Raw genomic sequence first — 24,888 nt, forward strand, 5'->3', positions numbered from 1 at the left:
ATTTCCACAGTTTGCTTCCCCCAAACCGACTCTCACCCAAATCAATAAAGTTCTGCCCAAACTTTCCAGTGCAAAAATTTAAATGTTTCAAAATCAACTTTAGTCACGGGACCGCTTTCGATTCAACCAAATCATTCAACCAGAACCAGGTGATTAATTTAAACTGCGCTAAAATTACATCAAAACATGCAGGAATAACTTTGGATTTTTCCGTGGAACAATCCCACGTCCTCCCACGCACGACGTCACCAACTTTTTTCAAAGAGCTCCATTGTTTAATTTCGAACACAAAGGGAACCAACAAACTAGACGCGTTGCCATGGATACCGGAAGCAGAATAACAACTCAGCGCCACGAGACGATGCCTCATTCATGATAAATTCCAGACACTAAAGCAAAAAAATCCGAAATGGAAATGGATTTTTGTATGTGTGTTTCTGCGCATTTAACGACATATTTTCAACCAAAGAATGAAACAAAATCATTCCCTAGTTTTTCTTCTGCAGAACAACAACCGTTCAAAGAAATATTTTCAAACTTATTTCGACGCTGGTGAGAGAGAAGGTCCCACCCCCCTTTCTTCCTGGTACATTTTTACGCTTGTTTTGTTGCGCGGTGACACAATGCAGGAAAACAATTGAGGAATGTTTTCGAATCGATGAAACAATTGATTCGAACGATGCGAGGCTTCGAACGCACAAAGCGCGAGGGATATTTGAGAACGTTGCTTTCAACGGAACAAACGAGTTGCTAAGAAGTTCTAGAATTCCACTAAACGCGAACAGGTTGTCACTGCTCTGGCGTGCCATAGAATGCCCAACATTCACGAACCTACATACACGAAATACTGGATAAGTTCGAAGTAAGTTTGTTCGTTCCAGGGTTGATCTTATAACCATGGGTTATAAAACGTGGCATTATTTTGACAAACCTCTATCTTAAACCAAATAATAACACGACAGCGTATTTATGTTAAAGTTGTATCCAAACATTTTTCGCGTTGACACAGCTCAAGTAATCAAGTTAGGGTTACCTGTTCACATAGTATACAAGTAATACGTTTGTACGCAACCCGTTTCGAAACGTGAAAGCGAAGAAATCTGTGCAAGGTAAATACCCACAATTACCCGGCGGTGTTTCTGATACGTTTTTCACTCACGTGATGACATTGGCCTCAACCATGTTTTGAAAAAATCCCCAAACTTTTGTATATTTCCACTGTTTGTTAAACACGGTTAGAAACACGAGTGAAACTGCATCGAAAATGTTGAATTCGCTTAAAATCTTTGCCTGACGTCATAACTGGGGTTGCAGCGATTAGTTTGTACATTTGTGCTAATTGGTAAGCTGAACAGAGTCATGAAAATGCGAATGTGATTATTTCCAAACGCGCTTACTTTGGATCTGCGTGCTTAGTTTAATCGTTTATAAATGAAGATTTTCATCCATTTGTTTTTTTCACTTAATATAGCTGAGTGTAAGTAATTCATGTAATTCAGAGGTCCCTAAATTGAGCGTTTGAAGATGCATCAGGTATCCGCTGAATAGCTTAAGTAACAATGTGCCGTAGTCTAAGACTGCGTCATCTTTAAGCACGCGCGCTTTATAATTTTTGTGTGATAAGATTGTAACCCTGGTTACAAAATGGGACGAGTGCTGCGAGTACATGGGAAGTCACAACTTACGTAGAACGGTGGGCGTTTGTCCGACCGAAGGATCAAATTACACAGAAACAAAGCGAACCCAATACATTCCCGTAGCTCCGATGGAAAAGTTTGAAGAAGAGAGTTTTGTTTTACACGGGAACTCAATTGTTGCCAACGTTTCCCTGATTACTTCGTAGCAACCGTTTCTTCGTCGGTTTGATCATTTCGTTGCCTTGAGCAACAGTTGGATGTACTTAAGTAAGGGAAGGACGTGAGATTCTGTCAGTTGGAGATTCAGGCGAGGAAATACGAACATATTTCTAGAGGTCTTGGAAGAGATAAACATATAATTGTGATACAGTAAATAAGATCAACATATTGTATCATTAACAAACAAATTTCCAAATTTCAGTTTAAAATCTCAAGTGTAGGTAGAAGAAAAACAAAATGAAAATGTTGAGTGTGATGATCGCGCTTGCCTGCGTGTTGGCAGTCCATGGTAAGCTGAAATACTTTGGGGAAATTTATAACTTGATTTGTTCTTTGTATATTTCAGGCCAAACCACCGTGACAAGAGCGTGCAAGTCATGCATGTTAGACCGCTTTAATGGCAACCCTACATCAGACAACAACTGTTACGACAACATCACCAACGTTGGCTCCGTCTCGCTAGTTTCCGTCACCCCATATTGTGTCGTTGAGTTCACTTTTAACGATGGCAAGTTTTTCTAAACTTAAATTTTCAAACAATAAATCTGAATTCCAAAAATTTTGCGAAGAAATTGTAACCGGCGTGATAAGACAAGGCAGGGAAGCTTCAACAGACACTGATCACACAACGACCGCAATACCGGCCACCCCAAGCTGCATCAATGCCGGTGGTACAACAACCTGCACATATACTTGCAACACGGATGACTGCAACACGATGACCCTCAGTAAGATTTTCGATTTATGAAAAAATAAAATACATTAAATGCAATTGTATCTGCAGGCAGCCTGATGTCGTGTGCCGCTGCTTGTGAAAACGGGTATTGCAACTATTTCACTGGTACTTGTACTTGCAACGCTGGGTTCAGTGGAAGCACTTGCGCAACAGCAGGTAACTCATGAAAAGAGTGTGTAAGTGTCTCTTAAGTTAACACACAATGTATTCACAGCTACAGTCACATACCGTTCATGTGTTCAATGCAATGAGGATGTTGACACTGGTTGCGTCACCAAAACCGCGGGAACACAATGTGCCATAAACAGGGCAGCAACTGAGGTTTACTGCATTACAAGGAAGACAACTTTGTTAGATGCAAGTAAGGAACCTAACATATGATATGACGTCACTCCTGTGTTCAACGTTCCATCACTTTGTAGGTGGAAATGTTGTAAGAAGCCGCATCACCAGAGGTTGCACGAGGAGCAGAGGCGTCCAGGACCAATGTACGTTCTCTGACACAGCTGATCCAAACTATACTGGTTTCACTGAAGAAACTTGCACCAGCACTTGCGATACCAACAACTGCAACACCGGAACACGTAATCAATTTTCCCAACATTTTAATGCCATAAATCTAAAATCTATATCTTTCCTCCATGTAAAACTGTAATTATTAACACAGCTGATGGAGCTTTGACGGCCAGCGAAACAAGCTTGCTTTACTGCGTGCAATGTTCCAGTACCAACCCTAGCAGCACATGTTTCCAATCAACTGCACGAACCCGCTGCCCAAGCACCGCCAACCAATGTTACTCCAAGGTCGTTTACTATTACAACGGAAAGTCCGACCTGCGACACAACGGTAACTTTCACAAACAATTTGAATATTCTAACAAGAACTAAAAGCCGTCGTTCAAAGAATTTAAAGTAACCCAACGTAACGTTGACAAATATTTCAGATGATCCAGCTGTGAGACTTGCTTCAGTCGAGCGTAGTTGTCGTTCATCTACAACCTCAGTCAACACTTGCACCAACGCAACACTGACAGGAACCAACTCACTTAAAGTTACTTGTGAGGAAAGTTGCGCCACTGATGGATGCAACGATCATTGGCGTAAGTTTCCTCCCTTCTGAAAGTTTCAACAGGTTTCACCCGTGTCCTTGTTTCCAGCTGCTCGCCCCAGATGTTCCCAGTGCTCAACACTAGGTGGCAGTAGTGACTTGGACGACGGATACGACACATGTTCTTTGAATCCACCTGTGCCGGCGTCATGTTCTTCCCCAGCTCACCAATATTGTGTTCGTGTCCAACAGGCCAGGGAGAACAGCTTCCTTTCCAGTCTGTTGTCAGGTAAGTTGTCCGCAAAAATGTCTGAAGTTTCCTTTGTTAAAATCTTCCTCGTCAACAGCCGGTGGCTCGGACGGAATCACCCACGGTGTCAGACGTGCTTGCGCCTTCCACGACCACGGAAACGCCTGCAACACAACATACACAGTTGGTGACGTCAACGTGATGCAGTGCAACAAAACTTGCACTGTGGATGGTTGTAACCAAGGTAACCAATCAGTTTCACTCAGAAAGTTCAGATATGCCTTGCAGGTGTTTAAAGTAAATCGTTCGTTGTTTCAGGAAATGGTTCGACCGCCGTAGCAAGCCAGAGCACGATGATGATTCTCCTCCCAGCTCTGCTCGCTTACTTTCTTCAACAATTCTCACAATAATTCACATTGTGTCGTTGAATGTTAACACCGAGTGCGTGTTTGTATTTATTTGCATAAATAAAAAAAATTGAAGTAAGCAAATGACCAGTTTCGTATGTAGTGCGTAAGTACTGAATGAGCAACTGCATATTTTGCTTGCTGTCAGTAACATTCTGTAGGTTTGGAAAACTTGATTTGATATTGTGTCGTTTATAACCTGGTGTGATTCAATGCATTTCCAAGTGAATTCACATGTTGTTAATGTGGTTTACAAATATAACTTGTCCATGAATTTTTTGTACTTTGTCGATTGGGAACAGAAGTAGACGATGTTTACATTCAGTGACAAAGAAAACTTGTTTTTTTTTTATTTTGAATACGTCATACATGTCGCTTATTTCGGATTCGATTAATCCGAAAACTCGTCTATTGCAGACGAATGATTACCATCTTTTTATCAAAATAATTTCTAAAATTTTAGGATATTCCGGATTTTTGTTTAACAAATCAAATCCGGATTAACCGAATTCTGATATATTCGACTTTTAGTGAAAGTTTACGTATTTTTTGCATTGGCAAACAGAATTATCTTTCGGCTGTTGACATGGAACAGAAAGGTCATCTTCATCGTTTTCTTTTTTATCTTGTGTTGTTAAACAATTGGACCAAGGGTGACACCGAAAACCTGAAGGTTATTCCAGCATCTACCTGTCCATACCCTCACGTTCCCCATCTCTTTTCATTGCTGAAATACTTTTGGGCAAAATAAACCAATGAATGAAGGTCAGTGGATGAGAGGAAAAATCGGTGTCATTCAATCAGCGAATGTCGTTGTCTTTCAACAAAATGTCGTTTCAAATTACACTGAACATGGGATGTTTCCCTTTGGCTTGGTGTCATATGGCAACAACCTACGTGTGTCAGTTTTTAGCCAGTGTCATGTTTGCTGGTGCATATTTGCCAGCAGAGTTAAAGCTTCGGCTTTTATCTTCAGAGTTGTTGTGACACTGAGCAACAACTGCTTGAAATTAACTTCATCCATTTTGTTTGCTGTCACGTGGTTTGTTGTGTAATGCATGGCTGTATTTTAGTATGTCTTTAAACCCAGCGTTTCATGGAGTGTCGTAAATTAAACGTTGTTTTTTACGCCCAAGACTGTACTGTGAGAGGATACCAACGCTAGATGTCGCCCAAGTGAGTGGTACATTTCAGCACGCGAAGCAGGGGACGATTGGCCACATCTGTCAAGTGTCCGACCCATATACTAAAAAGAAAACTTGGTCAAACAGAAACAAACTAAGTCAACGCCTATAAAATTGATAAGCCGACAAAACTTTGTGTTCAGCAACAATTCGGAGAGGTCCCTTTAGTATTTCACAGACAATAAAAAGTCGGGTTCGGAAAATATGCGACGGTAACAACTACAAGGGATGAAATTCTTTCTGTTGAATAGAAACTATTACACCCACGCACAAATAAAACCAGTTGTTTTCACAAGTTATTGAAACAACACAATTAACAATGGACGCGACGCGTTGTCATGGGGACATGCTGACATACTTCAAAAAGAAAAGTAAATAATGGCGAAAGCGTGGCTTGATTGAAAGTTCCTCCATCCACTGGGTTTAAGCACAGCAGGTAATTGTTTGCCAGACATCTCCGTATCAGTTTGTGCGCGTTTTGTGAGTGGGTTTCCCACCATGGAAGGTAATCAAACAGCACATACGCAAGCTTACTCAAGCGTGACTAAGTTGGAAATTGAATTTCCGGTTGTTTTCAGTTCATTTCCTCGTCGATATTTACCCGAGAACAAGTTGTTTGGTCTAATGGTTTTTATAGGCTGCAAATGGAAAAGGCATTCCCCACTGTTACTTTATGAGCGTTTACCAACTGGTTTCTTCTTTAAACATTCAACAAATTTACCGGTGTTTATGTAGATACTGGGATTGGTAGAAAACGAAATGTCGGTTTGAGTGTTTTCTAAAAGAGCATCAACATCACCAAAAACTTGTTCTCAACATTGAGCTAGGCGTTATTTAAGGAACGGTATGCTTTGCATCAATATATGAACAACTCTGGGGAATGAGAAAAGCGCAACGGTGTATGTTGGCCAACATATTAAACTGATCACACATGCGTTTGTCCAACAGTCAGTACTTTCTTCTCAATCGCAGACTTGTGAAGGTAAAAATACCTGATTATATGAAACACCCACTCCACAGCACATTCTATTCAGTGGATTTCATTGAAAACTAAATAATAATATTTTGACGAGGCAGGATCTTACTCTACATTGGATTGTTGCCGGATTTATAAAAACATTGCGCGCCTTCCTATTTACTCACGAGCAGGGAGAATCGATTACAAAAACACATCCTTGTAACATACAGAGCAACTTGATTGTTCCAGGTATCATGGCGACAAATCAAAAGGCAATTTTTGGACTATTTTAAAATGTTTAACTACAAACATTTCTATAATTACGTACATGAACCCTGCGGGACAAACCACAAATGTGTCATGAAGTATTTCGTGAAAATGATCAAATCAAAACAACATTTTCCCAACTTATAGCAGAGTTGAAATGATTCAATTTAATTGCATTCACTTGCTTTGCACGTTTCGTGTGAGAAATCTTATTCATGACAACTAAGGAAGTCAAATGAAAATGTGTAACTTGGCAACAGATCAGCTTTGCCAGTAAAAAGATAACAAAACGACTCCAGATAGTAATTTTGCACAAGAAAGTTTGCTTTCTTATCTTTTGTTGGGATTCTTACCTCTTACTTTTGCCGAACAGGAAAACTTTTGGAAAAATTTCACATTTGTGAAGAATGCCACAGTAAGATGAACATTGAGTGTTGAGAAAAAGAAGGAAAGCTTACGGTCGAATGAATTAACCCCGAAGAAACCTGTGTTTACCCACGAGCGAACAAAAAAAATCCGTTGGACCTTAAAGAGTGGGATGGATATGAAAGAGACAATGTTAGAGTGGCGCTGGTGCCTGTCAAAGAAAAAAATGAGTATTATTTGATATTCATGTGTCCGAAAAAAATGGTAATGGTCGATCGAAAGACCCATGGCAACCGTCGTTAACAGAGGTGGCGGTTTGAAGTGTTTGTTTTGTTGCTAGGAGGTGGGGACTATTTGTACCAGCGCAGGTAGGAATTAAATTCATTCCAGCACCGGGTCCACCATGATAGGAGCGGAGTTTAAAGTACAGCCACTGTGTTAGGTCGGCAGCAACATGAAGGGAGTTTCACCTCTTCAATAATGCGTAACAGACCATGGGTAAAATGGAGTTAATTGTGACACAGTAATCAGAGTACGGAGACCATCTCATATTGTACCGCACGGCATTCAAAGGCATTTGACTAAATTGTTGCCTTTTTTTCATTTTAAGATTAGATAATTGTGTTTACTTTTGAAAGGAAAAGTAGTAGAAATGAAGGTGGTTTTTGTCTTGTTGGCGTTGACATGCGCTACGACCGTAAGTGGTGAGTTTGTTTTCACAAATTCAATTTTTTTATGTAAATATGTTCTGGTAATCTCTTCTCCTTTATCTCAAGGTCAAAGAACTTGTTACTCGTGTTCGTCAGCTTTCTTTACCGGTAACCCATCAACAAGCAACCATTGTTACGACAACGTAACCAACGTGGCCACCACAAGCTTGACTGCAACAAACGCTTATTGCTACATAACATTCACCTTCAACGACGGTGCGAATGTTGCCAAAATATTGTTCATCCAAGTTTACAATGTCCTAAATTGAAACAAATTTCATCTTGTATCATTTTACAGGAATTGCGACTGGAGTGACAAGGGGTGCGACCGATCCTACAGCTGATATCGACCCAACATCCACCACGACCATCCCAAGTACTCCGAAATGCAACTACGCCTCCCCAATAACAACTTGCGGTTACTCTTGCACCACTGACAACTGCAACACAGCCACCACAAGTAAGCGTTAAAGTGAAAAACAATTTGTACCAAACTTAAACACCGGTTGCAAACTGTAGGTAGTTTGTTGTCATGTGCATCTGATTGTGTAAACGGATATTGCAACTATTTCACTGGTACTTGTACTTGCAACACCGGGTTCAGTGGAACCACTTGCGCAACAGCAGGTAAGTGTTACAAAACAATGCAAAGAAAATTTAATTTTAACGTAACAATACACAACAGTGTCGATCACATACCGTTCATGTGTTCAATGCAATGAGGATGTTGACACTGGTTGCGTCACCAAAACCGCGGGAACACAATGTGCCATAAACAGTGCAGCAACTGAGGTTTACTGCATTACAAGGAAGACAACTTTGATAGATGCAAGTAAGGAACCTAACATATGGCATGACGTCACTCCTGTGTTCAACGTTCCAACACTTTGTAGGTGGAAGTGTTGTGAGAAGCCGCATCACCAGAGGTTGCACATCCACCAATGGCGTCCAGGACCAATGTACGTTCTCTGACCCAGCTGATCCAAACTATACAGGTTTCACTGAAGAAACTTGCACCAGCACTTGCCACGCAGACAACTGCAACATCGGAACACGTAAATAAACCTGAATTTTATCAACAAATAATGACGGGAGTGACATTGGTAATGAACTTTCATGCAGCTAATGGAGCTTTGACGGCCAGCGAAACAAGCTCGCTTTACTGCGTGCAATGTTCCAGTACCAACCCTAGCAGCACATGTTTCCAATCAGCTACGCGAACCCTCTGCCCAAGCACCGCCAACCAATGTTACTCCAAGGTCGTTTATTATTACAACGGAAAATCAGACCTCCGACACAACGGTAACAACTACAAGTTTTAGCTTCAACTAAAATCCAACGAAAAATTAAACGATTGGAATGACTTTAATGGTCAGAAAAAACTAAGTGTTTCTTGTTTATGTTTCGCAGCCGATCCAGCTGTGAGACTTGCTTCAGTCGAGCGTAGTTGTCGTTCATCTACAACCTCAGTCAACACTTGCACCAACGCAACACTGACAGGAACCAACTCACTTAAAGTTACTTGTGAGGAAAGTTGCGCCACTGATGGATGCAACGATCATTGGCGTAAGTTCCCGCGTTTGTGAAAGTTTCAACAGGTTTCACCCGTGTCCTTGTTTCCAGCTGCTCGCCCCAAATGCTCCCAGTGCGTGACTGACACAGTATCAGACATAAAAGATGGATATGACACGTGCTTGTTTAATCCACCTGTGGCCACCACATGTTCATCCCCAGCCCATGAGTATTGTTTCACTGTAGAGTCGGGCAGAGAAGAAGATCTGATTCGCAGAGTTGCGGGTAAGACTTAAACCTTGAAAGTTCACGATTGCGTAGAAACCTGTTGTAAACCAGGATCGTCGGAACGGACTGGTTATACTCACAACGTTTGGCGAAGCTGCTCTTATCATGATGTCGGGAATGGTTGTAACTTGAACACAGTCAACAACATCAACTACAATGTGTGCAACAGAACATGTACAGTGGATGGATGCAACCAAGGTACAGTTGAGCAAGGGTTGCAAAAAAGACTTTCAAAATTGTGTTATTATATAACCTTTTCCCTGTTTCAGGAAATGGTTCGACCGCCCTAGCTGGCCAGAGCACGATGATGCTTCTCCTCCCAGCTTTGCTCGCTTACTTTCTTCAACAATTCTCACAATAATTCACCTTAATGTTGCATGATTGCATGTTAGTTACGTCCATCATATATGTAATCGCAAGCAAATAATTACCAGCTTAGTCTTAAAACACTAAAATACACAAGCAACCCATTCAGTTGTGCATGAGAGCGTGAAATTTCGCTGAAACAACTGATGAAATGCTTTGATAGAAAGTTCAATTTACTCACTGTGTTGTTATGTTTTGTTTAGTTTGGCTGTAATTTGTGATGCATTTTTGCCACCTTTGCAGTGTAAAAATATATACCACATGTTGTACAGTAGTTGTACAGGCTCGTTGTAATTACTTGATTTCATTTTATTTAATTGGGAAATAAGGATAGTGTTTTGTCTGAGTTTGTACACCTATGAAAAAACAATCGAATATTAATTTAAAGATTTTTTTAAAACTGACAATGAAATAATTATAGCGCAAATTGTTTTTTAAGTAAACGCTCACTTATAATTTGGAAAGCAAATATAATCGGTGATATCATGAAACATAATTGTCCCTGTTACAAATCATAACAGTCTGTTTATATTTTATTAGAATTCTTAGACAAGCAGACCACCCACAATTTACTAATTCCTTTTGCGTTAAACCAGAAAGCAACTGCTTAGCCCACATAAAATTACTCAAGTCGTATCATACAAAAGGTTATTTGGTCCCACAAGCAAAGCAAACAATTGCCAAAAAGATTTTTCGGCAAATATTGACAATGGTCACCACACCCCAACTGTTTTTGTACAAAACCAACCAAGCCACGCCTGGGAGAAAGTCGATGTTCATTTTCTCATAGGATTCGTTTATGGGTCGTTGCTTAGCAACCACAAACTATCCACATAGACAGCGCAGTTTTTCGTTGAAAGTAATCCCTGTGTTGTTGAAAAAGTTTATTTTACAAATCCATTTCCAATAACTTAATTTCCAACCTTTTACCGCAAACAAAAAGTACAGATACATTTTTCTGTGGTCCATAATAATTCTTCCCGGGATCGACTTTGGGACAGCAAAGTACATTTTGGCGGTGAAAGAAACAATAATTGTGCACATGTTCAACAACAACACACTAAGACAGTGTTTTCCAACCCGAAGGGGCGCGATGTAAAGTTGGATATAACAGTTTTTCGGGGTCGCTTGTTGCAAGCAAAGCAAAAAACTATGAACTAAGATATGTAAATATCGGTGTTTTGTAGTTCTGATATCGTTTGTTACGCCAGAGTCGCTGTACCACATTTATGTTTGGGTAGCGAGGATTTTGCAAAATAGATTGTTATTTAAAATTAGAGTCGCCTTAAAAAAAGGTTGGGAACAGTTGCACTGAGAAACCAAAACAACTCAAAAAAGTATTTTTTCATCAACATATCTCTGTCTTGTTTTTCAGAATAAAAATATTTTAGTCTTAAATTTGCCCAAGGTTTACATCACAACCTGAAACAATGGAAAAAGCATTAGCCCTGTGGCTTATTACTGCAGCTTTTGTGGCTGTTAACGGTATGCAAGGATTTTTATACAAGTAAATACAAACTTTTTACGGCCCACTTGTTCCTCAGGACAAACCACACGAACCTGTCGTTCATGTTCCCAGTCGAATTTCGTCGGCGAACCTTACCTAAGCAACGATTGCTATGACAACGTTGGCAATGTTTTTACCATAACCTGTCCAACCACATCAGCACCTTATTGTTATTCCGACTTTACTATCCAGGATGGTAAGTGCTGACCACCATATGTTAAAAACCTCTTTGTAAAAACAAAGAACATAGAGTTGATAAAAAGAATCCAAGGACTTGTTTCACACAGGTTATGTTGACAGGTTTGGTGACGGGTGTTCAGCGTGGGTGTAGAGATGCGGCCTCCGACCCTGTTACAACTTCAACCTCAGCTCCAACTTCAACCAAGTGTTCGACCACATTTAACAATGCAGTAGAATCAACCACCTGTCAGTATTCGTGCACAACAAACAACTGCAACACTCTCTCAACAAGTAGGGTTAAAATTTAATAAACATTCAAACACAAAGGCCAGGATACGTAAACAAACCCGTTGTTGACAGACGATCTACAAGTTTGTGCGAACAATTGTTCACAATTTTTGAGTCAGGGCAACTGCGATTACTTCACTGGAACATGCATGTGCAATTCTGGCTTCACCGGATCGGATTGTTCAACTGCAAGTGAGTGAAACCGATCATGAAGTAATTTTGTGCCAACTTAACATTGCGCTACTTTGCAGTCACAACCACTCCCGCGTACAGGAGTTGCGTGCAATGTGACCAAGAGGTTGATTCAACTTGTGCAACGCAAACTACAGGCAGCACATGTCCACTGACAACACAAGACTACTGCACATCCACCCACACCACTTTGTTCGATGCAAGTAAGTCAGATACTAATTTGCACCATAGTTTCGTCGGTGAATAAAAGTTAAGTTTAATTGCGCCAGAAGTACAGACTAATTAAAATACACTTTCTAACGTTGATATTTATATACAGATGAAAACGTGGTTCGGACAAGGGTAGTAAGAGGTTGTGCGACTGAGTTGAATTACAGAGATGAATGTTTTTTCTCGACCCCTGCAGACAGCCAGTACAGCACTTACAACGAATATACATGCGTCAGCACGTGCGCCACTGACAACTGCAACACAGCAACACGTAAATTGCGTGCTGCACTTTCTGTCCATACAATAACACACAACACCACTATTTTCAGCAAACGGCTTACTCGATGGAAGTGAGGTTACAGCTCTCTACTGCCTGCAGTGTACAGATACAATTGACTCGGGTGCTTGTGCCACGTCGACTATGAGCCGAACACTTTGCCCAGCCGCCTCTACTCACTGCTACTCTACTGCAACTTACTATAGTTCCAACAGAACAGATCTCGCCTATAATTACGGTAAGCGTCCACATGATGTCGCCGTGTACAAACACACAAACACCAGTAACCGGTCAGCTTTACTTGGTGAAAATGTGCACAGCGTAGAATAACATCACTTGTATATGTTTAGCCCTTCCCGAGTACAAGTTTATATCCATTGAACGTGGTTGTGGAACAAGTCAACTGACCCAAGAATGCACAACAACCCAACTCGGAACAACAAGCGCTTACAAAACTGTCTGCCAGGAAAGTTGCCAATTCGACGGATGCAACAGTGGATGGCGTAAGAATGTTTCTAGTTTTTATCGCTTACGCAGAAAATAATGCGTGCTAAGTGGAAGAAAAAGTATTTCTGTAGAATCGCCAACTTGTGTACTTTTTTCCTTTCTAGCCAACAGGCCATTGTGCATCCAGTGTACTTCCGCAACGACACCTGACGGTTATGATGAGTGCTTGTTTGACCCTCCAGCAGCTACACATTGCAGCTTACCCTACATGTCACGATGCTTTTACAATGATGTTGGAAAGGCAGGGGATTTAACTGGTTAGTTTGTCGGCTGAACTTGTCACGATCACAGTGCTGTACTTCATAAATTATTATCGACATAGGTCAAATTTTGGACGGCAGACAAGGTTACAGTCGTACAATTACTCGAGGTTGTGCACATGTTGATATTGGGACCGGTTGTACCGACATGACCATAGACCAAACCACTTACACGGAATGCAACAAAACTTGCTCCGTGGACGGATGCAACCATGGTAACAATGCTTTTATAAAATACATTGACTGGTGTTTTGTTTTAAACAAGCGCACTGTGACGTCACCGTTCTTGCAAAATAAAAAAAATAAACATCGACATCTCGTGGAAAACTAAAATAGTTTTAAACTTTAGCACAACATCTTACTTTTGCAGGAATGAACGGGTCTTTCAGAATATCCTACAGTTCTCTGCTGATTTCACTACCAGCAATCTTTGGATTTCTCACCCAACGTCTTTTCTAAACAAATTGCACAGTTTTTATTTGTAGTAAAAAGTGCAAATTCTCAGTGCTAAAAAATGCGTAATCGCGTATCAGTATCTTTGTAAAAAAATCCAATAGACGAAACTTGAAAATAAACCAAGCGTCGATGATAATGTTTTGACATTAGAAGATGTTGCTTTATCATATTCAAGTGATATTATTCTAATATACAATGCAAATTTACGTTGCTTCATTCAAACTTAACAAACGAAAAGTAATTGCTTGCGAAATTTAATATGCTTTGTACAAGATAAAATAATTGATATTTTGCAATACACTGAAAAGCATATGCACAAAGTCTGTTGTAATTTACTGAACACTATACTGTAGGCTATGTCAATTTACTTACTAACATCAATACGGCAGCCGATACGAACCGACGCATGACAAAACCCATTGTGACCGCACAAACAAGGTTTGCGTCAGTTATGCGTCTGACTTTCGGAGGAGGTGTAAGTGTGATAACCAATACGAACAGCATCACAGCTTTTGCAAAATATCCAAGTAATCCACAAAAAACACTGGCGTTGTAAAACAGCCAACAAGCTTTCTACAACTGTACCGCACACCCTATAGCATGTTATGTCAAGCTCACCCCTGACTCAACCGCAAAACTTGCTGCTGGCATTAAAACGCTGCATCCTTTCCAAAAAAGCACTGATTGCATTCGAAGCAAGCAACAATCAACCGATAACTATTACTCTTTGTCGTTTTTGACGAAACAAAGCCCATTGTTTACAGTTATTACTGAGCTGCAGTATTTGCTTCTGACTTGCACAAACAAATACATGGCGAAATTGCAAAATAATAAACCGTTCAAATTTAATTGAGCATCTAATATATCATCATTATTTTGAAAGTTATGAGTGAAGGTTGTTTCTGCGACCAAATTACACCCATGCAAATAATGTAGCCTACACTGATTGTAGCAGACAGATGACACACAACAATAAGATATAAGATAATCTCTGTTTCACCTTTTTTATAAATTATGTGATTAACTTTTCATCTAACCATACACCAACATTTCCCCAGGGCATTATTACTGCCAAATAGAACAAAATGATTTTACCCCAAATAACATCCATCAGCATTTTTATTTCTTGGCCACACCGAGAATACAAGCAAATGGGTGGATTTTATTAACGAACTTGTTAGTCCTGGTACATTTAAGCATATTTTAAAAGAAAGTTATTTGTCTCCTGTTCGTCCATAAATTTACATTACACCTGGCCCATACGACGTAAACACGTTTTCCATTCCAGTTTCCGGTTTTTGTCACATCGGTTCGTGTACCACGTCATAATAAACCAGCGCCATATCGAATATCGTAAACACATGAATATCGTGTATCTTTGTTGTGTTTGGTGCGCAATTACTGTGAAACAATCACCTCGGCTTGTTGACTAAACTAAACACTTAAATAGTATTTCAATGCATTTCAAACTACTCAGTTTCAAAATGAGACTTCGTGGTTTTTGTCACGTCGACCCTGAGAGCGAGTTTCAAACTTCAAACGTTTCAGTTATGATAATGTTGTTTGGGAATAGATGTTGTTATTGACTAACGATATCAGAATGATTTTTTTTAAACCTTAGAACCAGTGCTTGTCAGTATGAGCAGGTTAAGAAAATATATTTAAAGTTAAATTTAAATATCACACAACCCCAGGAGCCTTTTATTTGTAACATCAGGAATAATATTGTAATATATCGGATTAACAACAAAGCAGAGCAGATTGTTGAGCACGAACTGTGCTGGAAGTGGTTTGCAGACTTGACTGCCTGCTCAACCAGCGCAGATCGGAGGTGGTTGTAACAACAAACCGATTCCACCACTGACAATTCAACCCGAACCGGCTGTAGAATAATTTAACAATCGGTTTAATATTTCCGACTCGATCAAAAACCCAATCTGACACCGAAAGTCAGTCTGTAGAGAAAGTTGGTATTGCTTCCTGGTTGAGGGTTTAACGAGCAAGTAATATTTGGAATCCGGCCCCTGCGGAGAATCTGTGTCTAATGGCTCTCTGTAAATATTTACCAGACAAATACAACTGGAGCGCTTGCTTTTGTCGGTAATGTTTAGTGTGATGGGACAACTGGCAACGCAGCTACAGTCTGTGCCCAAATTATGAGAACAAATGTTTCGAATGCGTTGAGCTTAGCAGGGGCGAGAAATCGGTTAGCTTCAAAGCAATGAGCGAAATAGTTGTGTCATTAACTCCAAGCGCGAAAGCTTTATGACGTCAGAACCACCTGTTGTGAGCGTAACAATCACATAAGAAGCAGTGTGAAGGGTAACGAGTAGCGGTTCCATTGTGATGGTGGTTGGGCGGAGAAACCAGGTTGCGCCTCAACTTGTCTGTGAAAGTTTTGCCACAGGCATGAAATCAATTCTTGTTTGTGAAATTCAACAGAATTAACTCAACGTGTAAGTTGGTGAAATTTGAGTAAAATGCGGAGATTCAACAACGATTTTTTTAAACGGAGCGAAGCGGCCAGACTTGCCAGTAAACGGGCTGATGCGAGACTAGCAAGGCGTTTCAATGACGTAGGAGGAATTGATGACGAAATGAGGTCGGTATTTCCCCAAGCATTCATGTTGTTTTTATTGAATTAAACTTTCGTGAAGATTTCACATGGCTCAGATCAAACGTGAGCAAGCTATGTTGAAACGCGAGCTGAGGAGTTTGAAAATGTTGGAAGATGCGAAAACTGCGAAGGAGATGGAGGCGAAACAACGAGGAGGTAAAATGTTGTTAAGGTTGCGATTACGTCATCAATACGTCATCGTTTTTGTAGGTGTCATACATTTTGCCGAACCAAAACTTGACCGAAGTGAGGATTCTGCGTTGAAGAAACATCAACAAACGTTAACACAGATCGACAATGGTCAGTGGGAAGCTGATATTTCATTATGTTCATTCATTATTGCGTTAAATTCCGTATTACATAAAACAGTTGCGATTGTTCACCACACAAACTCCAACGACCATGTTGCGAAATAAAAAATATACTTTTGTTAACTTAAGGTTATGGAAGAAACTACTTCGGTTATCACAGCTCACCAGGATCGAATAAAAGCCACAACAAAAGCGCGAAAGAACTCGAAAAAGCGATCGAGTAAGTTTCCTAGCAACAAGATATTGACTCTCGCCTCGTTAACTTTCCTCGCGAAAGGAGAAAAAAGGTCGTAAATTTCCGATAACGAAAGTCCGAGATTTTACGATCGATGTTGGGTCTAACCTTGTGTTTCCTCCAGTCTCTATTACAATCCTGCGGATGGAGTTGATCCTGTGTTGGAGGGGAGACGGAAGAAGAAGTTGCGGCAACAGAAACAACAAAACAAACAGATTCAAGATAAAGTTAATTCGTGGAATGCCAGAAACTCAAACAAACGAAAATGTGAGAAAATCATAATTACAACGCACTGATGAATATTTGCTTCTCCATAATCTTTAAAACTGAACCACAGCATGAACAATCAAACATTTAAAGTTTGTTCCACCATTTTATTTGTTGACTAAATGCGGACATTCTCGTACAGTTTCAGTTACGATTCCGCCCAATCTTCTCCACATGAGATTTCTCAAAGACGAATTCACTGAAAAAAATCCAGATTCCGACCGGTTACCGGATGTCACATCACGTGACAATGACGTACAAACCGCTGACGTCACACAAGGAGAAACAGACGAGAATGTGTTTGTGGAGAACGTTGTACGAACATCGTTGCCTGGGGTGAGTCAACTTTAACTAAGTATATTTCCGCACACAAAGTGGGATCCACCCTTGGTACATTTGACCAACTTAATGTAATCGCCCACAATTATATGTAAAAGTAGTCCCACAATTTAAAAAGGGGGTCCCGCAGCAAGAAGGTCATTACCGATTCATCTACATAAGGTGTCTTTCCAAATCTGCCTCCGCAACCATTAACCCACAACAACCTACCTACGTTGATTCTAACTAATTTCAAGCATCCGCATGTCACAAGATCATAGTTGTCATGTTGCTGATCTGCAAAGGTCATCAATAAAGTTGCCAATCAGTGCCATCTTTTCAAGGTCGAAGAGACAAAACACGTGGGTCAGTTGGAGTTCAACGCTGATATTTACGCGCCAGACGGAAGGTCGGTAAATTTTCATGCATAAAAACGTATTTGCCAACAATTAAAGTTGGCGCAAACTTTTGGAACTTCGTCAATGATTTTTCCTTCCAAGAACATTTAGAATTAATCGAATTCTTTCCAGGATTCGAATGGCGCACCGACTTCCTGATCAAAAGAAAGCTTACGAGGAAGCTCGGAAAGCTCGTTACGTTAGATCCAAGTACAAGAGAGACTTCGAACGACAACTTTCCGTCAGTCAAATATTTAAAGATTAGAAAAATAAGCGGACCTTCCCATTTAATTAAGCGAAACAAACGAACATGGGATGGAACTGAATCAATTGCTCGGTGCTGCGAATGTCCGAGCATGACGTCAATGTTACAGAATCACCCTTATATCATCGCACTGCCTTTAATTGGCGCCAACCATGTAACTCGCTCTATGTATTTAAATTTACTTTCTGTTCTTTTCCACTTTTGCAAATACACGCCTAAGTTATCACATGTGGTAAATTATTCACACTGCAATGCACGTTTGTATGTTTATTGCATCCACAAACTCTTCTAGTTGTCCCCAGCTTCAAGAGCTCGCTTGTATGAAGCCTTCTTCTGTTTGACTCGATCCATACGCTGGGCACGAGACATCTTCTCGCGATTCCACCTAGTGGTAAATGTGGTGTGTTACAAACTGCGACTAGTGAGACATGGAATATGATCGATGAAATAAGATATAAGACGAAACACAATGTATCGCTATATTGAAAGTATCTATCCAAAAAATCCAAAGTTGTATACAGCAAACCAGGGTCACTAAGAGTTCCCCCACACAAAACATATATTTAACGTTTTTTTACACTCATACTGGGTCACTACATATGTCAGTCAAGGTTCAGTATAAAATATCAACACTAGATCACTGAAGAATATGAGGGGGTTTCAGAAAAGTTTAATCAAATGAAACAAGTTGCAAGTGAAAGTTTTGGAAGCCTTACAGGGTAAAAAAATACAAATATTTCCAAGCCAGAAATAGAAGCTAATTAGTTGGCTTTGCTATTTGTTGGTTGACCAATGAGAGATTGGCGCACAACATGGTGATAAATAATAGGCTCACCTCTTCTTGTTCACAGCTTTCTCAACCTTAGGTTTGGGAGTTGGATCTTCTCGGATGGAAGCATGACACTTCGTGTACATTTCCTCCATGCTATCAGCGGTGACGCCGTTCTTAATAAACTGGGAGAACTGTAAAATGGAATCAAAATTAGATTGGGAAACTTTTTTGTATTTGCAGCAAACTTCAAAAGGACAAAAAAAAACATTGCAGACCACATAGTAGGATAGTTCAGATAATTCAGGGTCCAAAAGTATGGACAGATACTCTGTGGTTCACTTCTAAATTTTTAATTGGTAACAAGTTCACTTGGGATAGTTCAGGTTTAGAAAAGAAAATATCACTGTTTTTTCTGTGTTTCTTTTTTGAAAACAAGTTACAATGATAATTCTTAAACACATTTGACTTGCAAAATGTAAACACAAGATTTTAGGTGAATTTATTCTTACTTGTCTCTTGAAAGCATCTTCATCCTCTCCTTCAAGATTCCTCATGTACTCGGCAACATGTTGTCCGAAGATATGATTTCTATGAACCTCGGCACTGAATTCCTTGGACTCCGAGTCGTAACCTGTAGACACAAAAATGAATTATAAATCCTCAGTGTGCTACAACCAAAATAGCGTAATCACATATTATAGTTACATTGATGTAAAACTACAGGCAATTTGCCATGGAGGAAAAGTTAATATGGGTTCATAATTTGGAGAACACATGACCTTGAAAATATATGGCAAAGATATTACGTCAACTTTTAGCAATAAAGATGGACACAGTTGTGTTTGAAACATTTGCATAACGACATCTGGCAAGGGATGTGCCAGGCAAACCCTAACCTGAATATCAGCACAGATTTCATATTCATGCGAACCCGAATAATACGTAAGATTCGTATGCGAATATTTATTGGAGCGTATTATGGTTGTGTGAAACACTAACTGAGGTTTAGTCCTTTTTTGCATGATCAACAATGGAAGCATAGCGCTAGGAGAGCAAGTCTAGTCGTTTTTGCTATTGTTCATCACCATGAATGTACAAAACATGATGAAAATAGCGTTTCTCTTGCAGCGAAATCCCTTTCGTCTAACATCGTATCATAGTCATGGGCGCAACAAAGTCAGTCTATTCGTTGCACTAAACCACAGAAGCGCATTTGACCACAAAAAAAGTCCTGGGTTGTTTAACATTATATTTGATTAATCTGAAGACACAAATACGTCATGTTAAGTCAAAGTATATCGTTCTTCCAAAACATAGCGGTATAGCGGCCATTGTTCGCCTGTGCGATAGTATACAGGGTTGTTGGTTTCTGTAAGTTTATTATACTTTGCAGAAATCAACTGTATGTAATTATTTTATCGTATGACAGTAACACAATCATCTTTGTCCATCTGGGAGTAGACAGTTTTTTTGCTGTAGACTCCAGCAATTAAAAAATCAAGATTAAAAACATAGTCGTAAAAATACCAAAATTTAACTATTTGGGTGCGACAATTTCCTTAAATCTGTTCAAGTGCAACACTGACGGATTCATATTCATAATGTGTGAAGTTATACATACCAGGAAACCTCTTGTTTGAATGAGGAATATCCAAACCACCGTCCACTGCGCCCTTCATAGCTCCAAATATTCTTGCACCAGTGGTTGTTCGTGCCAAGCCGATGTCAAGGTACGCCCTGCAACAATCAACATTACATTCACTGACTTAAAGTTTGGTTTGGCAGATGGTTAAATATCCCCCACCACAAAAAAGGGTGAAATTCTTGTGTTTGGAAATCAAAAAGTTCCAAAAAAACTCACCGGAATGCACCAGGTTGCCCATCAACATCTTCAACATTAAAATCATCTCCGTCAACCTCTGTCTGACCTTCGTATATTTTGTCAAGTCCAAATTTGTTCAGCAGCTGCAAAATTAAAACTAAATAATACAAACTTTTATCAAGCTTATGTACTTTGAAGTTAAACACCAAAATTTCTTTCGGCAACAAACAAAAATTATTTGTAAATAACCAAGAACTATCCTGAGAGTAAGACAATAAAGTAAGTGACTTACCCTGCGGGCTAACAGTAGCCCAGTGCAGTAAGCAGCAGCATAGTTGGTCAACCCGACCTTCACTCCATATCTTGGAAGTTCGTGGGCATAAGCAGCGCAAATCACCACATCTCCTTCAATACGAGCATACGCTATCTGTAAATCATCAACTGGTTTCACTTTGTTTGTCCGAATTTATCAACAAAATAAGAAACACTTTGTACATATAAAAACCTGGGTGACACAACCTGCTTTCAGGTGGAGGAAAGTAACTTTTTGCTGGCCCGAAAATACACATATATTGCACTCTCCAATAAATAAGAGTCTATAAAGAACACAGCGACAAGTTCATTAATCTTTATTCCAAGTTAAGTTTATGAAGTAATTAAACTTTCGTTGCAACAAACTCTTAATCCTGAACTTACGTCACAGAGTTATTTAGGTGGCCTGGATTCTTGGAATATACCTTGTCTGCCTAATTGTTAATTTGGCATCGGGTAAAGTAAGAGTGTCTCACCTGAGTGACAATGTCCTTGTTGGTAAACCTGACTATCATGCGGTATTTAGGACTGTTGTATTTGTTTTTGTCCTGGACGACCAGACGTTTACGAGCAAAATAATCAGTTTTGCCCTCACGTCGTCTCTTGTATTTCACTTGATACCGCTTGAAGTAGGCTTTATTTTTCACGACTTTGACGAATCCCTGTAGATTTTTATGCAGTTTTATGTAAACTAGGTATTTCCAAAGGAAATTTGAGAAAAAACTTATAGGTAAGCAAAGAGCTAAACGAGACGTTACAATTGATCCAGTTGAATCGCTCGATTGGAAAAACTTAAGGCACAAATAACTATTCTATGTTATGTAAGAGGTATTTGACAGCACCTAATGTTTAATTACATACCATGGTTAATGGTACTTCAAAGCTTTAACATGGACACAAGCTTCAGGTAGCCACGGTCTTGGGGTCTCACATCGAAAAGGAACGAAATCTGTTCGTTGCGCATTTCTTCCGCGCATGCTCGCCACCGTGGGAATTTGTTTTTTAAACTGGGGAGTAGACTAAATAAAATGTTCAAAAGGTGAAATTTTTTGCAACTACATTGCAAAACAATTTTAATTTTAATTATTGCTGAAAATAACCTTTTTGCAAAAAACAACTAATTTTTAGTAGGAATAGTGTTTCTTGTTTGTGCATTCAAGAAGTTTGCGGTATTTTCGTCGCGTATTTATGACATCAAGATGAACCAAAATTTGCCAAAACAATAAATATTTAAGCTTATTTATATTCAAAAATGTCGGCATCACTCTTTGCACGAGCTTATTTTTGCCAGTGGTTGTCGTACATTTCGGCCCAGTGGCTTTAAACATCTCAAACTAAAATATTATCGTAAAAAATTGTATTATGAACACGACAGATTAAAAAAACCGAATAACACTAAGGGAAGAGTCTGTATTATATATTCCATGTGAAATATGCTGTTTTTCCTTTCTGAAATAAACAAAACTAAACAAATTTTAAAAAAGGCGATCTGGCGTTGTCGATGGAAACACGCGAACTATCTGCAGTTGAACAACTTTCCTACACATTATCTCCTACCATCGAGTTTATTGGTGAAAGTGCACAAGAGTGAAATACTAGAGATGAACTACAGAAAACAAATTGCTGTCAACGTTGTACTATAAACACAAATATATGATAACACGACAAGCCACCAAAACCTGCACCGCGTAAGACAGAGCAATATCACAACATTTGGTCTCATAATAAACTTTTTGGCAATATAACTTATTTAACGCAACATCCACAATGAAATGGTTAAAACTGTAGTGCAACCTCACGTAAAAATTACTATAAAAGCGTAAAAACAACCAGTTTATGTCATTTCTGAAATGAGAAAAATAAGATGGCACAATTATTACTTTCTATCAACCAAAATGTGAAAATATTTCTGCAAACAAGCAACAAAAAAAGGAAAGGTAAAACTTAAGCCACATTACTGACAAACTGACAGCGGAAAAATTGACGAAGAAGTTAAATTGAAGATTAAGACTCTTGTTTAGTTTTTTCATACATTGCTTGAGCCACCCCATAAATGTACTGAATTTCTGGCCGTTTGTCTGGATCGGGATTAATGCACATAGCAACCAGATTGCGGAGCTAAAAATATTTATTGAGTTTCATTTGAGTAAAAAAAAACTTTCTTTTTACCTCGTCAGAATAAATATCAGCTGGAAGTGGAGGATATTCACAACTTTCAATTTTCTTGCACAAGGCATAAAGATTCATTTTATCTCCATAGAATGGTGATTGTAATGCTGCCATTTCATAAAGCAAACACCCAAGTGACCAAATATCAGATCGAAAGTTGTATCCATTCTCATGTATACGTTCAGGTGACATATAATATGGAGTTCCAACTGAAAAAGTTTTATGATCAATAGGACATGGGACAAGCTACAAATGAGTTGTTCACTATTCATACCTAAACTTTGTGCAAAACTTGTTTTTGATGAGAAGTACCTCCCTAACCCTAAATCTCCAAGCTTTACAATTCCTTGAGCAGTGATAAAAACATTGGCTGGTTTGATGTCACGATGCATCACTCTTATAAAAACATGATCTCATTTAGAGATATTCAAAGCAATCACAAAAAGTTACCTTCTTGAATGCATATGTGCAACAGCGGAAGCTAACTGTACAAAGTATTTCCATATTGTCCTTTCTGGGATCAGTCGCTTTTGTTTCTTGAAATGCTGGAAAGACACAGCAAGTAGTTGTGAAAACAACTTATGTTATTTTTACTCAAAGGCAACTTACACGAATCATCCTGCTTAAATCACCTGCATCAGCCAGTTCGAGCACAATATTTAATTCATTGTCTTCAATAAAGGAAGCAAGGTAACATATTACATTCCCATGGTTCAATTGCTGAAAAATAATCACAATTTCATTAACATTTAGGAACACAACTCACGGGTTTTCTCATAATGCTGAGTATAATAGACTGGCCCATATTGCTATTAACACTGTCATGTTACCACCCGCGTGAGCCTTATCTGTGACGTCAGTCAGATCAGCTCCTTATATTGATGGAGCTCTACCAATCACGTCAGTCAAACTGATGATGACAAAAGTTTTTGTCGAAACAGCTTTAACATGACAGTGTTAATAGCAATATGGGCCAGTCTATTTATACTCGTCATTAACATTTATTTTGTAACAACAACACTGTGGACTTAACATAACATGATGCCCACTAGAAGATCTTTGTAAAAGAACAATGAACTAACCAAAAAAATGCAAACTATGAAAAGTAAACTCAAAGATATTTATAATGTGTGACATAATCTGAAAGAAGTCAAAACTTTTACTTTGAGGAGGTCAATTTCTTTGATACAATCCTGCCTAGCTTTGGCGTCCATCATTTCAAAGATCTAAAAATACGTTTTAATACCGCATTAACACCCTGACACCAATGTAATTTTTTAAAGCATACATACCTTAACCTTTTTTAATGCAACAAGTTTGTTATCCAATAAACAAACAGCTCTGTAAACTTCACTAAATTGACCTTTTCCAATTTTCTTGTCAATCCGGTAATTTGCCAGCGAATTATATCCCAATTCAACATTTACATTTGCTTGACCGTCACCCATTATTACTAGAGAAAGACCTGTAAACGGAAGAATTTATCAAAACAAAATCTGATACTCGGAATGTAGATGAACGGATATTTAGTCCAATGAGAGTAACCTAAAAGTATTTTTATACTACGTAAACGTTTC

The 24,888-nt window shown here is 39.2% G+C and overlaps 5 protein-coding genes across 5 annotated transcripts; 3 read left to right on the forward strand and 2 right to left on the reverse strand.

Annotated features, from left to right (window-relative positions):
* The first annotated feature begins 1,985 nt into the window (after positions 1–1,985).
* Positions 1,986–4,571, forward strand: LOC145913223 (uncharacterized). Its single transcript, XM_083000807.1, has 11 exons — positions 1,986–2,145; positions 2,203–2,364; positions 2,426–2,584; positions 2,641–2,748; positions 2,807–2,953; positions 3,015–3,176; positions 3,260–3,439; positions 3,537–3,692; positions 3,750–3,929; positions 3,988–4,134; positions 4,209–4,571. Exons 1-11 carry the CDS (start codon positions 2,094–2,096, stop codon positions 4,298–4,300), a joined length of 1,545 nt encoding a protein of 514 aa, XP_082856933.1. The 5' UTR covers positions 1,986–2,093; the 3' UTR covers positions 4,301–4,571.
* Positions 4,572–7,636: 3,065 nt separating this feature from the next.
* LOC145913460 (uncharacterized) lies at positions 7,637–10,222 on the forward strand. The gene is made up of 11 exons (XM_083001116.1): positions 7,637–7,776; positions 7,849–7,998; positions 8,081–8,242; positions 8,302–8,409; positions 8,468–8,614; positions 8,676–8,837; positions 8,905–9,084; positions 9,193–9,348; positions 9,406–9,579; positions 9,634–9,780; positions 9,852–10,222. Exons 1-11 carry the CDS (start codon positions 7,725–7,727, stop codon positions 9,941–9,943), a joined length of 1,530 nt encoding a protein of 509 aa, XP_082857242.1. The 5' UTR covers positions 7,637–7,724; the 3' UTR covers positions 9,944–10,222.
* A 6,004-nt stretch (positions 10,223–16,226) lies between these two features.
* Positions 16,227–18,459, forward strand: LOC145913144 (uncharacterized). Its single transcript, XM_083000699.1, has 8 exons — positions 16,227–16,427; positions 16,483–16,598; positions 16,653–16,742; positions 16,883–16,973; positions 17,113–17,255; positions 17,398–17,591; positions 17,918–17,982; positions 18,104–18,459. Exons 1-8 carry the CDS (start codon positions 16,306–16,308, stop codon positions 18,234–18,236), a joined length of 954 nt encoding a protein of 317 aa, XP_082856825.1. The 5' UTR covers positions 16,227–16,305; the 3' UTR covers positions 18,237–18,459.
* A 29-nt stretch (positions 18,460–18,488) lies between these two features.
* On the reverse strand, positions 18,489–22,080 carry LOC145913145 (large ribosomal subunit protein uL18-like). Its single transcript, XM_083000700.1, has 8 exons — positions 22,004–22,080; positions 21,619–21,804; positions 21,123–21,257; positions 20,870–20,973; positions 20,630–20,745; positions 19,518–19,639; positions 19,072–19,199; positions 18,489–18,621 (listed from the first exon to the last, which is right to left on the reverse strand). The coding sequence occupies exons 1-8, from the start codon at positions 22,004–22,006 to the stop codon at positions 18,525–18,527; spliced, it is 891 nt and encodes a 296-aa protein (XP_082856826.1). The 5' UTR covers positions 22,007–22,080; the 3' UTR covers positions 18,489–18,524.
* Positions 22,081–22,688: 608 nt separating this feature from the next.
* Positions 22,689–24,790, reverse strand: LOC145913283 (serine/threonine-protein kinase Nek7-like). Its single transcript, XM_083000884.1, has 7 exons — positions 24,604–24,790; positions 24,475–24,537; positions 23,921–24,031; positions 23,762–23,856; positions 23,586–23,707; positions 23,312–23,520; positions 22,689–23,260 (listed from the first exon to the last, which is right to left on the reverse strand). The coding sequence occupies exons 1-7, from the start codon at positions 24,757–24,759 to the stop codon at positions 23,147–23,149; spliced, it is 870 nt and encodes a 289-aa protein (XP_082857010.1). The 5' UTR covers positions 24,760–24,790; the 3' UTR covers positions 22,689–23,146.
* Positions 24,791–24,888: the final 98 nt, after the last annotated feature.

Source organism: Ascidia mentula, chromosome 9, assembly GCF_947561715.1.
Source record: "Ascidia mentula chromosome 9, kaAscMent1.1, whole genome shotgun sequence".
NCBI lineage: Eukaryota > Metazoa > Chordata > Ascidiacea > Phlebobranchia > Ascidiidae > Ascidia > Ascidia mentula.